Genomic DNA, 15,139 nt, shown 5'->3' on the forward strand with positions numbered 1-15,139 from the left:
TGTATGGAATGTTGCACCATCTTGTTCGTACCGCATATCATCCAGATTGAAATCATCTAATTATTCTAATACATGCCAGAAAAAATCAGTAATCATGTTTCTGTAACGCTTACCATCGACAGTAACTGCATTGCCATTTTCATTTTCAAAAAAATACGGTCCAATCACACTTCCAGACCATAAACCACACCAAATTGTTAATTTTTGTAGATGTAAAAGGGTTTTTCAAGAATAACATGTGGGTTTTCATTACTCAAAATGCGACAATTGTGCTTATTTACGAAGCCATTTAACCAAAAATGAACGTAGTGATGCAGAATGTAGCCAGTCCACAATAATGTCAAGCTGAGATAATGGCACTTTAGTAACAACATGATTATTAAAAATGTATGTGAAATGTCAGATTGTAAATAGTATTTTATTTCAAGAATAGTTTTTTTGCGGCTTGGCTATTTTCAGTAGAATGTAGAGAAAACCTTGTCGCATCTTATCTATATCATATCTCATTTTTTTTATTTTTTGTGGACTGACTACTTTCTGCATAACTATGTCCAAATGAGCTTCAACGCTGATGAGGATTTTTTCATGATATAATGGGTCTGTTTCAAGTTTCTCTAAATCCCAATCAGCAAAATTTCATTTGGTATTTGGTTTATGTTTTTGTGTTAATTGTATTTTAGACAACTTCAAATGCAAATCTTTATAAAGAATACTCTATGTAGTGAGAACGACATGTAATTGATTGTTCTTGATTTTCATCCACACTTTGATTCACAACATTAATATTTTCAGCAGTACGTGTACATTTTTGACGGCTTGGATTCTTACCATCACAAACATTACCATTTGACTCGAATTTACCAATAAAATTACGAATAGTAAGCTCTGTAGGTCGATTATTTTGACCATAAATTTCACATAATGACCGAAACGTAGTTCGAATGGATTCATTATTGTTGTAATACATTTTAATAATTCGTATACACTGTACAATTGTGTATCTTTCCATAATGATTTGCAAAACAATACTGAATACAAATGTCAATTTTGGTGGGATCAGAAAAAAAATGGCAGCCGTGACATTTTTTAAAACTAAAAAATAAACGGATAACATCTTACCAGAATCATATCGCATCTTAGATCCTTCAATATCAAATTCAATGTGAAGACAAGAACGATCACCGCCTTTATGCAGTTCTCGGTTAACTTTCATAGGCGCCAGGTAAGGATTCTTTGAATCGTAAGGTCTAGAAAATTCAAGAATATAATATAATATTATAAACCTACAGTCGAACTTGGTTATTATGAGGAAGATGGGACCGACTGAATTTGCTCGTTATAAGCATTATTCGTTATATCAGAAATTAGGTATTTGGTGAATGAGCTCGGCACTCTTTCTATGTTTTTGGTTATGCATCAGGTTTCCGAGCCATACAAGACAACTGACCCTATTAGTGTTTTTTTTTATTGTACAATGCCTTGGAATGTAACACATTCATTAAACCGAAGTCACTATTTTCTTGCCTAGCACAATTAAATTCTTCTCTTAATTTTGATTTCTAGGTTACTCTCGTGTCAATCTGTACACTGCGTTACGCATATTATATTCATATGAACAAATGAATTGAGTGTTGCGACGGACATTTAAACATGCCCAATATTAATTTGCCCCCTGTACAATAAGCTAGTAGATAAGGCTTAAGCGTCGGCCTATAGTGTCGAGAGTCCCAGGTTCGAATCCTGGGTCTGGCAAAGTACACATATTGTCTTACAATTTGTGTATGAGTCAGAGTATGGAACTAATAAGTTGAGCAAGTGGCTGACATCCATTTCTCGTAAAAAAAAAACAAAATCTGTTAATACAAACCTCCACTCTGTGGAGGCCCATATGATCCTATTAAGATCGGACATGGTCGGAATGAATGAATGAATATTAATTTAAATCAAATTTTGCTGCAGTTAATTAATAAGATATGAAATAATTGGCGCATTCATAGAATGAATGAAATAGCCCAGGTATTCGAAATTATTAACCCTCTCAAAAGCGTTGTTATGTGTCCCAAAGGTCTGTCAGGTCCTCTGGATAGAGCAAAATATTTGATTTTCTCAGTTAAATTGAAGAGGAATATATACCTAATTATAAATAAGCATATAACTCACGGTCTTTGGTTCTTAAATGAGTGCAGTCTCGCAATCTCTCCGGTGTAAATTCTTTCATTGCTGACGTCGGGTTGTTCCAGAAGTCGGTATTGTCTGATCATTTCTTCTTCTCCGGTGCTTTCGATGCCAAAGTAATCGCAGACAGCGGGCCAAAACTTGTCTTTCCACGTAATAAAGTCATCCTCTATACTGAAAGGTTAACAGAAGAACATTATTTAATCTAAAGAAATAAAATATAAATCTTTGTCAATAATTATTATTAACTTGGAAGATACAAGAAGACTGGAGAGTGACAGAGTTTCTTGGAGAAGCCGCATGGCATCCATATGCTCCAATTAACAACTTAAACTTAACCATTGAATTAATATAATAATTAACACACAAAAAAATAGATACCTAATCGAACAAGTTTTATATGAAGTGTCATTGACATGATGAGAATAAAACCCTAAAGCCTGTGACAGATTAAAGCATTTGCTTCTAACGGAACGAGAATACTCCTCAGTATACAAGTTTAACGAATCAAGCAGTTTGCATCGAACGCTTACGGCTAGTTACTGGCCCATGTTACAATACAACAGAGTGCTAGAACGTAGTGATCGTGTGGGCGGCGTGGCGGCAGCACGTATAACCGTGTGTGAAATGTTCGTAGACAGTGTCTTTTTTTGGGCATACACACGGTAATACGTTTGAGTTAGACATGCCGCTGCCGTCCCGCTGCCCGCCCAACCACTGTGGCCAAACGCTTAATATTGAATACTGTAGGGTTTGTATTAACCTGTGTGTCAAGTACTACGTACAATTGGATAATGAAAAAAAAAAATGTAACCTACAGGGGAGCAGAAGTAAAAGTTTATACCACAGAACAGATAATAAATAAAATACCGATAGGCTATATTCAATACGCCGCATGTTGATGCAGGGTTTTTGAATGTGTGAGTGTCCTACGAAAATGAAGCACGCATTATGCACGTGCAATAGTGTGTGTAATACACCAACATTAAATGAGCGTAAATGTATCAATAGTATAAACCGAGAGCAGATTTCAGTATTCGACGTACAACGTATTCTTGACACGTGTGTAAGTTTAACCCGGATTCTTCCTTACTCGAGTCGGTTACCTGCTATCGCCTTACCCGTTCAGTATTTCAGTTCCCATTATTTCTGAGTTCCCTGGTTTATACAGTAAATTAAGCATTTCTTAGGATATGAAGAAAAAATCATAGAGCTACCAATAAAACATTAATTTAAAGAATATTATTTTGTGTTTTAATAATTGTGTATTTGAAATTATATTTTACGCACACTAAAGAAAGATTGACAAAACTAATATGAGCATTTGTGTTATAATCAATTCATTTATCTACCAGAGAAATTTATTTCACTTGCCATGATACCTCCCGTATGATATTTTGTGATGAATTTGGCACCACATACATTCCTTTCATTTAGGTGATTTTCTGCTACCGCGGTTGAAATCGAAAATAATATGAGCCAATGGAAACAATAAAGTGAGTGATGTAACATTTACCCGAGTATTATGTTACAGGTAAATGCTATACTTTGTCGCAGGCTTAGGTTTTTACGAGGTATAAAAACCAGTCGACTTCTTTCCAATGACAGATCTCCATACAAATAGTATAATAATTGTAATGAAAGTAAGTAGAAATGAATGATGAATAAATTATGCCATCAATGGTACATTGAATCATAGACTATTTTCGACCGGTGTTTGCGTGAAACCGGGAAGACTTTGTATGTAAATAGTGCAGACCTACACGGCAATTTTACCCAACCATCATAATAGGAGATTGTGAACATTAACATACTTGGCATCGTCATCGCCCAGCCCCAAAGTATAGACGCGATGGGCGCCCAGCTCCTCCAGTCTCCGGTCCACATAAATACCGACTTCATTGTAATGCTCATATGTTTTGTTTCCCAATCCAAATACCTGGAAAGATAAAAGAATACAAATTTACATATTATTATTCATATGTGACATAGCAATAAAATGGGTACAATTTTAGTTAGGTAGTTTGGAAGACCTATATTAATTATCATCATGATCATCAGTCTGAATCTATCCACTGCTGGATGAAGGCCTCTTCAAGCTGCTTCCACTTCTCTCTGTCCTGTGCATCGCGCTACCACGTACTTCCGCAGAACTTGATCATTTCATCGATCCAGCGGCCTCTAGGTCTACCTTGCGGACGTTTTGTACTTCTTGGATACCACTGAATTACTAGATTTGTCCAACGATTGTCTCTTCTTCGAGCTATGTGTCCAGCCATCTCCATTTAAGGCTTTTAATAAACTCTATTACATCGCAAACCCTTGTCTGCTTCCTTATCCACTCATTCCTCTTTTTGTCCTTTCGCGTTATGCCCAGCATGCACCTCTCCATACCACGTTGTGCTACTCTAAGTTTCTGGATCTCTTTTTTACTTAGGGTACATGTTTCACACGCATATGTGATCACGGGAAGCACACACTGGTTGAACACTTTGCGCTTTAGGCACAGTGGAAGGTCACTTTTGAAGACATTATTCAGGCGGCAAAAGGCACTCCAGTCTAGATTTACTCTGCGAACAATTTCATCAAATATACATCCGTCAATAGACACTTGTCCCAGATAGATGTAGCTTTTCACCTGTTCGAGCTGAGTGCCATTGATGAGGATCTCTTTTTGGCCCGCAATTACATACTGCAGATGAAATATCTGAATAGGGCAGTGTCACGTCAAATCAAACATTATTTCGAAGGTCATGCCGGATATCAAAATAAATCGAAATTCATGAATTAAAAAATGTCACTTTATAATTATAAAATGCTTTGCCTTCTGAAAATATTATGGTTATATTTATATTCCGGATTTCAATGAAACCTGTTTAGTAATCTTGTTCCAAAAGCCAAATTGCACAATTTAAGAAATTAAATAAAATTGGAAACTACACTGATAAAAAAACAATTGAAATATTAGCACAAGAAATGATATGTATGTTAATTTTAATTATAGTGAGAACAATATTATAATAATTATGAAGGGTACATATTATTTTATATATTCTGCGATATTAGTAAAAATGATAACATGGATTTGTTTAAATACGGCGCGAAATATTATATAATATCGACGATAATCAAAATTAGTTGTGTCTCTTTCTCTTACCTCTACATCAAACGTCAACATCGTAGACGTGTGTCTAAACTGTCTGCACGAGGTTATTATTCGTAATGAACATCTTGTCAGAGAAAACATTATATTGTATCGTTCTTTTAATTGTGTTATTATTCTATAATAATAGAATTAATGACAGTTCATCGCTTCAGTGTTTTACACATATCTGTCTCGATAAAACGGCACACGATGTAAAACATTTTCATTCACAGTTCAAAGTCCAATGTTATTTAAGAATTATTATTATAACATAACCTTAAACATTATACGACAATTAGATGATAATACAAAAAAGCAATGAATGGGCTTGACTGTAAGCTAGGATAGATCTAGGTAATATTTAATACTAAACCGCATGTATATATTAAATTAAAATTTTCGATAGAGCATATCATTTTAGAATTTACTATACATAATTCAGAGCCGATTATGACTTTGGCAGCTGAGCTGCCAACATGGCGGATGTAAAATATAAAATATGGACAGTGACGTTAAGTACTACCAACCATTCGTTCATTTGTAGATAACAAAAGAAATGTGACTTAGTTATATTGTCACCAAACGCATATCAATCGAAATAAATTATCTATTTTATGTTATTTTGACAGAAGGATTTATATTGTATGCAACGATGATAATATAATAATTATAAGGTCAGTAGGTACGGACTTGAGCAAATTTGCGCACACGCCATTGACATTTTTGTTGCCATGTTGTTGAACATGACGCCATCTTTGAACGTAACTTGTTATATCCGGAAAACTAGCTTCCGGAAAACAATAAAATCAAATTTGGAAATTGTTTAATCAAAGCAGGTATTTTAAAAATATAAACTACTTTTCGTGAGAAGGGCGACATGCGAACATATTTTCGTCTACTATAACGAAATCTGGCGATTGAAAATTTTGAAATCTCAGGTTTACGATAGTAGTTTGTTTGGTTTTAAAAAGCCAAAACGGATAATATTATGCTTTAGTCAAATATCAAAATACAATTTAAAGAAACCGGTTAGTTTATATATAAAATGTATAAACTAACCTCTGAAAAATGCCAGTCATTTCCAAACTTTCACGGAATTACTTTAGAATACTCCGCAAAAATCATTGACAGATAAAAAAAATTAAACCTCTTTGGTGCAACAAGATGTGCAAAAAGAAATAAGTAATACAAAATGTGTAAATGTTTTTTTTTTGTACCTACCTACCTGTATAATAAACAGTCTTAGTTTATGTTTATACCATACACCGAAAAGATTGCCTAAATTTTCTTTTTTGTCTAATATCATTGACAAATACTAATCCTGTAATTAAAATTCTGAACAGGGTTACAAACTCCATTACGCATACGTAACCATACAAAATTATAAAAATACTGATATAACAATAGTTTAATATTTTATTTACAATATATTTTTTTACGACGTGGCGGAGTGTATTCAGAAATTTAACTGGATTACATTAGCAATTAACAGATTGATTAAACTGGAGGCCGATAGCCGTACATTGATTTGGCCTCCACCATTGTATAATAATATCTTGATTCTATCGTACAACGGGAATAACATTTTGTGTTTTCAAACGCAGATACTAAATGAACGAATAATAGTTTGATTATAATGAAGGTCTACCTACATTCCATCATCAGTAAATTGTTAACCATAACATAATTGGCGAATAACGAGGAAGGTACAACCATAAATTCTGTGGCTATTTGGCAGAAGCAGATATGTCGATTTTTGGTGTTTTGAGGTTTAAATGCAGATTTGTTCTTCTATGTGTATATTTTTATTTTCCAAAATCAGATATGTCTTATCTCTTTTACTGACTTCATAATCAACGAAACAAGTTTCAGATATGTTTAAAATTAAGCAAGTCATATTTGCCAAAACAAGATATGGTACCATATCGGCTTCTGGCAAAATAATAAATATTGAATATGATCAATGTATTCTATTTGCCAAAACAAGATATGGCTGCTGTTTTGGTAGTTACTGTTTTTTGTAGGAACAGTTTTTTTATTATAATGTCTTATAATAACTGAAATTGACAACTCTGATATTCTATCCTCAACATGGCGCAGCGAAAATGCAGTACTAGATGAGCAAGCCACAGAACACGCGATTTCAATGTCTGTGTCGCAAGCAGATCATGATATTCAAATTACCGAATCTCAACAAAACTTTGCCTCGTCGGATGACGAACCCCTTGTTCAACAGATTAGAAGAAATTCTGCTAACAGCTCTTATAATCCGTGTACATCTACATCTCGAAGCACGAATTCATCTCAAGAAAAAATCAAGAATAAAAGAAGGCACATGAAGAACTTGAAAGACTGCGGCAAAGAGTATAAAACTCGTGGTGGTGTGGCTAAACCTGAAAAGCTGTTTATTCCATTAGAGTCCTGTTGCCGTTAGAAATGTGTTAGCATGCTTAGTGAAAACAATCAGAAGGATATGTTTGCAAAAATTCTGGGAATGAATAGTAAAGACACGGCTGACCAATTCCTCGCAGACAACATTACCATTAATGACAAATTAATAGAGAGGAAAGGAAGAGGCAAAGGTGGTCAAGTAAAAGAACGCATGATTACAGCTATTTATAAAATAAATTCAGTAAAAGTTTGCAAGAAGATGTTTCAGAATGTTATCAGCGTATCCCGAAATAAAATTAATGTCGCAATTGTGAAAAAACGCAGCTCGGAAACAGGAATCATAGACGGTGACCAATGAGGGCGTCACGAACCACACAATAAAAATAACATTGAAGAGATTGAAGTAACTAATCATATTAACAGGTTTCCGAAATACCAAAGTCACTACTCCCGAAGACATAGAAGCAAGCTTTATTTATTTCCGCAACTTAATATTGCAAAGATGTATGTATGATATGTATAAAAATGAACGGACTTCTCAACAGAAAATACCTTTTACAATTTTTCGTGAACTAGCCTACAAATTTAAAAGTCCTAGTATAGACACCAGTAAAGTATGTGATACATATAACATTCAGATTAAGTGTGCAAATCATTTAGAAAGAAAAGCTGAACTTAATGAAAAAAAAAACGAACACTTGGCTAAGGCTGATGAATCATATAAGAAGAAAGAACACGACAAATTGTTATCTAAAATTAGTCAGTCCACTCGAATGCTAGTTTTTGATTTGCAACAATGCCTGCCAACGCCTTCCCTGAATACCAACATAGTGTACTATAAAAGGCAACTGTGGACTTATAATTTTACAATAGAGATTGTTAAACAGATACCGCAAGCTGTTACATGTGGCATGAAGGGATTGCTGGTCAGGGGTCTGATCAAAATAGCATCGTGCTTCGTACAGCAATATAGTAGCCTATTGAGACTCCTGTCCAGGGCAAAACAAAAACATAAACTTTTCTTCAGCATTGTCTTATTTTGTTAGTAAATCTGAACACGTGCATTCTATAGACCACAAATTCTTGGAAGTGGGACACACCAGAATGGAATGCGACACGGATCATGCCCGCATAGAAAAAGCTAAAAAATCTATTGAACTTAACACTAACATCCCACAAAACTGGTACCAATGTGTACGAACTGTACGAGGCAAACATCCGTTTAATGTGGTGGAAATGTCAGCAGAAACTTTTCTCTCTTATTCAGACTTACTGAAAACCACTTTCATTAAGAAGTTAAAGTGTGTTGAAGGGCAACCGATCAATTGGCACAGTATAAAGTGGCTACGGTATGAAAAACAAGTCGGTGATATAAAATTCAAATACTCTCTGAATGATGAGGAGCCCTTCAGAACAATGCAGTTATTAAGGAATTCCAGAGGGTGTCCACATATTCCTATAATACCGAGGACTCATATGGCACCTGCCCCAATAAATCCTCAAAAAAAGAAGGACTTACTGAGCATGATGTATTTGATAGATCCCGTGTATCATACTTTCTATAATTTACTTGAAACACAACCTTCTGTACCCAATTATGGTGATGCTGAAACCAGCGAAGACGATTAAAACCTGGATGTTATTTTTAAGCTACCTGTAACTTTAAAATAATAATATGCCTAACCTAGATATGTGTGAGATATGGTACATTATTTTTAATATTGAATTTGCCAAAACCTGATATGTTCTTTAAAGTGATTTTTAAGAAAACCTGTACTATTTAAATACAAATGCTTATAAGTGATTAAAACTCAGTCCATGTCTTCATAATATTTCATTAACTTTCCTTCATAATTAAATACATAGGATTTATCACAAGACACACAACATTCAAATTGCTCTCCTGAAAAGTAGGTGAAATGGTCATATCTGCTTCTGCCAAATAGCCACAGAATTATATGCGTTGTATGAAGATCCCCCTGTAGTCTTACACGTGAAGTGGGGCGACTTCGTTGGGCAGGCCATGTCTCAAGGATGGAAGATACCCAACCACCAAAGAGGCTTCTCTTCAACAGACCAGAAGGGCAAATGAGGGTCAGGAGACCTAGACTGCGGTGGCTGGACTGTATAGAAAGAGACACAGCATCCCTGAGACTAAGGCGGTGGAGGGAGCTTGCGACAGACAGAGGGGAGTGGAGACGTTTCCTGGAGGCGGCCAAGACCCACATTGGGTTGTAGTGCCGATGATAACATAATTATTAACTATGTAGGTACCTATAGCATTTGTATTATAATTGTGTACATATAGTATCTATAGTTCCTACCTACGTCAAAAAATATACAATAGTTTTGCTAAGAATTCTATATTTTTTAATCGGAAAAGTAATATGAAATTGGTGTCGATTTTTCAATTAGCTATTAATATATAAATATATTTTGTACGCTGTTACCAGTGAGGTCCCTAGACAAAATGCCGCCCCTAGGCAGCGCGACAATACCGCCCCATTTTGTTATACAGTATTTTTTATCATCCTTTTATGACTCCAATATCTAATAAGTGTGTTGTGTGGATACATTACTAACAAAATATATACACTAAATCATACAAATTAAATTTAGATATAAAAAGAGAAAAAATATAATATAGGTAATTGATTATGTTAGACACTTCATCAAAATTCTTCACCAAATCATCAGAGTCTGAGGTTCTATTTGGTTGATATTTCTGACACATTTGGTTTGTACCAATCAACAATACACAAATTTATTATTTTCACACTATTTTTGCATACATGTAAACAAAATAAGTTTAGCTATTTATACTTTTACCAAATGTTTCTCGATTTGCCGCCCTTAGAGTAACTGTCGCCCCCAAGCGACGCTCAATCTGCCTACCCCCACGGGACGTCACTGGCTGTTACTTGGTAACAAACCTAGAAAACAGGATCTGCGCATCTATTATATACACAATACTGCTTTCGGCCTTTACGGCAGCTAACTAGGGCAGGAAAGTATCAAAATATTAACACTTATTGTAACAATTACTTAAGTTAGCCGTCTGAACTGTCAAAACTGTCTATATCACTCTAAAATGTATCACAGGCAAGGGAGGTGCTGTTAAAATATAGCACTTATTGTAACGGTTACAACTAACTTATTGTAATTGTTACAATAAGTGCTAATACTTGGATACTTTCCTACCCTAGATAGCGGCCGAAAGCAGTCTTGTGTACAGAATAGATGCGCTGGTAATCGAGCGAGGTGCGGTAACAAAATAAATGTGGACAGTGAATTAATATAAGGCAGGGGGTGTCAATAAGGTCGATCGCGAAATGATTTTTGGTCGATCGCCAAAAATATTTTATTTATTTATTCATAATTTGGAAGTATGTGATTTTTTCATTATATTATCCAAATTTTTAATTACCTATCTAATTCTAACACAGCAGATGGCAGTAATGCTACCAAATAGAATATTATTTTTAATATAGGATAACTTAAGGCAGTGACTCATTTCGTAGAAGTGGTTTCTAATAGGATATCACTACAAACTGTCAAACAAAATTATTTGTCTGAATAATAAATTGTCGATTTGCAGTATTTTTTGTTTTTCCTTCATATGCTTGCTAGGTATGCGAGATAATCGAATTTTAAATCTTGACACAGTGAATAGTCCAAAAAATTAAAACGTATCACTCTCATGAATAATCAAACTCCTATTCAAAATAAAATAACTATATCATGGCCCCCACATCCTGAAGCGGGCCCCCAGTCTAAGATGTTTGACGGGCCCCCCTAACTATCGCTAATGGTAAAGGCAGTGTGACGCGCTACAGTAGCGTTTTCCATGGTGTACGCGGTAAAATTAAGATTTATTTTTAATATGTAAGTACATCCATTTGAATTATGGAGTTGTCGAGTATCGGCATACAGTTAAAAATTGCATCGTACAATCAAATATTTTAATTATTAATAATTATTGAATTAAAATAGCGCGTTTTTTTATTATTAGAGAAAATTTTTGGTCTGTGTTTATCTCACTTATCGGTCGACTCGTCACGCCGGGCCCCTAGGCAAGAGCCCTGTCAGCCCCCCCCCCCCCCCCCCCCTCTTGTGGGGGCCATGAACTACATACCAAAGAGATTGGACTCCTCAATCTCTTTGCTATTATACATACAGTTATCTAAATATTTTTTTCTATTTACAACGCTTTATTTAATTTTTTTAGTAAGATTTTATTTTTATTTAAAAATATATTTATTATAATATACTATAGGTACTTTTATTTATAATATATGTCCTTAATTTCAGAAAAAAAAATAGATCGCGGAGGATTTTTCTTCTCCAAAGTAGATCTTATGTAAAAATTAGTTGACACCCCTGATATAAGGGGTTCTAGAATGATACAAATTTAGGTAACACTGCCTTATACGTTGGCTGTTATCTTATCTGCTACTTAGTTGAGTTGACATAGCTTAATTACATGATGACGCAGCTTTTATTCCACAACTACGTGATTATAATACTACGTAAATGTTACAATCAATATTTCGTTAAAGAAAAATCACGGAAGTGATGATAATATAATATTATTTTTATTAGAAGAAATGTCTGTCACTACGTAGACATTAATAATTACAATGACAATGCAAATTTGTATTAATTTATATAACATTCGTCCACATTATAATAAACGCACTAGTTTTACAATATGCTAGCGTCAATTGCATAATAAGTCTGTGAAAATCGAAACACTAGGAGCGGAATGCACAATCAAAGATTTTGTTCCTAAGGATAAGTCGCCGAAAAGGATGACTTAACTATAGACAATCCTAAGTATAGAGTTAAGGAATCCTTAACCATAGACTACTTTTGTTATGAACACGCCCCCTTCTGTATTACCATTTACCACTGACAGCTGCTGTCAAAATAAATTCGCATGTCTATAACACAGTCCATACACTCAAATTCATTTGACAATGTATCTCAATATGGATATTGATAGTGTTAATTCGTTTGGCATGTACTTGCAGAATGTTATTTTATTTTTATACGCCAGCCCGCAGAAATACAAAATACCAGATGAAGAATGACACTTGATGCTAGTGTTACCATGTTAAAAAAAAATCTTGTGGTGCCTGTGGAATCACGTATAATGACTTATAACGGAAACTTAAGAGTATTATAATTAAATATTAATATGTATTTATAGTTATTGCATTTATAAAATGCAGTTGTCATATTTTTGTCATCGTTTAACGATTATAAAATAATTTACCTAATTTACCTAACGAGAATTTTTAAATATGGTATTATTTTCAATAAAAATGATCTTAACTAAGGACAGTGTTTCTGCATAGTGTTTTCTGCTAAGGAAATTTTAGTTATGACAAATGTTTCTGCATTCCGCTCTAGGAGTCTGCCCATACGGCGCGTTTTGGCGCGTTTTGGCGCGATTTACGCTCGAGTACCAAAAATGTCTTCCATCCAGATATGTAGGTACAGCGTTTCTGCGCGTTTGAATCAGCTAGGATTTTGGATTAAAAAATCACGTGAAAAACAGTAACCCCTGATTTACACAATATTATGTATAAGATTGGAGTGCATTTGGGCGCCTGAATAGTATCTTCAAAAGTGACCTCCCATTGTTTCTTAAGAGCATACTTCAGTGAAACGGCAAATAATTTCCAACTATAGGTGCGACTCGCTGGCAATCGGAGAGCGAAAGTCGAGCTGTGAAGACGTCAAATTGCTTCGTGATGGCGGGTATTAATTCTTAAATCGTGTAAAGATGACTAAAAAACGTTACTCATTTACTTGACAAAGTAAACATGTCAATGAATATATTATTATTGTTACTAATAGTTGAGAGAATGCCTGAGCACAGGACGCCAAAAATCATGACCAAGTGGATCCCACAGTGGAAATGGTCTAGGGGCAGACCTAAGAAGAGGTGGGCTGACTGTATCGAAGAGGACTGGAGAAAGATGGGGAGGGTTGGAGACTGGAGAGGAGCAGCCAGGGAAAGGAGCGTGTGGAGGACAATTGTAGAGGAGGCCAAATCCCGCCCCGGGATGTAGTGCCGAGAAAGAAGAGAGAATAGAACAATAAACAGAACATTAAATGGACGCATGTTTAATTTTTATGACAAATTATATTTCGTTCGGCACGCGTCATTTACACAATCCGCGCATCGCCTAGTCACGATATTTTTAGACCGTGCCCCAGCTATAGTATAGCATTAAGCGTAAAGTGTTCAACCAATGCTCACGTATGCGTGTGAAACATGGACTATTAATGTAAGAGAAATCAAAAAATTGCGAGTAGCGCGACGTGGCATGGAAAGGTAGGTACATGTTGAGCAGTGGCGAAGGGTGGAGGTAGGCTGTTAAGATCCGCCATAAATAGTGTACATTAAACTTTTTCAGACATACATATTTGTTTTCATTGAAATAAGACTGCAATTTACAGAAAGTGTTGGTTAGTTTTTAAAATTCATTTAAACCATGAGAAACCAAGCCATAATAGCTAATAGTCAAAAAATACAATATGTCTATCTATAAAATATCTAAAATAATGCAATTAAATCATACATAACTTTGAATATTTTATAGATAGAATAATATTTTGTATTTATTATATTTTGGTTTATTCAGGGCTTAATGAAATAAAAAAAATGAGCCAACAATATGTGTAATATGTTATTTTAATCCAACGAAAACAAATAACTATGAATGAAAAAGTGTGCACAATTTTGTCGTATCGCCCAAATTAGACCAAAACTATTATGCTTTCGCTTAGGCAGGGTTTAATTGGTTTTTAAAAACTAACTGACACCATCTGTAAATTGTAATCATAGTTCAATAAAAACAAATACATATGACTAACAAAGTTTAGTGTGCACTATTTATAGCGAATCTTAACAGCCTACCTCCACCCTTCGCCACTGATGTTGAGTATAACGCGGAAAGACTGCAAAATAAACCAATGGCTAAGACAGCATACAAAGGTGCGCGATGTGATAGATGTCGCTAAGTAGATTAAATGGCAATCGGCTGGCATTTCGCTCGGGGAATGGACAATTACTGGGAAAATGCCGTCATCAGTGTCACCCAAGGGGTACTAAACGACCACGGGGATACCGTAAAATCAGCTGGATGACGAACTAATAAATTTCTGTGGATGTACATGCCAGCGAAGAGCTAATGACAGAGAAGAATGTAGGGAGCTAAGGGAGGCTTTTATTCTGTAGTGGGTCGACCCTGGTTGATGATGATGAAGATTCAGTCATCGAACTTAATAAAAAAAATGTAAATCTTAATTATTGCTGGCGTTGAATGATCATTATTTTTTTATTATAACACAAAAACAATAAATTGAAATAAAATAAACGTATTAAAATAATTACGACAACCAAAAAATCATCGA

General features: G+C 34.9%; 1 protein-coding gene across 1 annotated transcript in view; it reads right to left on the reverse strand.

The window, feature by feature from the left end:
- Cpr (Cytochrome P450 reductase) overlaps positions 1-15,139 on the reverse strand; it is a 92,271-nt gene that overhangs the window by 6,448 nt on the left and 70,684 nt on the right. Inside the window, exons 5-7 of the mRNA XM_085957901.1 lie at positions 3,990-4,114; positions 2,161-2,349; positions 1,120-1,247 (exon numbers count right to left, since the gene is read on the reverse strand). Coding sequence (XP_085814027.1) covers positions 1,120-1,247; positions 2,161-2,349; positions 3,990-4,114 — 442 coding nt within the window. The remainder of the gene's footprint in view (positions 1-1,119; positions 1,248-2,160; positions 2,350-3,989; positions 4,115-15,139) is intronic.

This window comes from Rhyacophila brunnea, unplaced genomic scaffold, assembly GCF_057557595.1.
Source record: "Rhyacophila brunnea isolate RB1 unplaced genomic scaffold, BYU_Rbru_1.0 scaffold_7, whole genome shotgun sequence".
In the NCBI taxonomy this organism is placed as follows: Eukaryota; Metazoa; Arthropoda; class Insecta; order Trichoptera; family Rhyacophilidae; genus Rhyacophila; species Rhyacophila brunnea.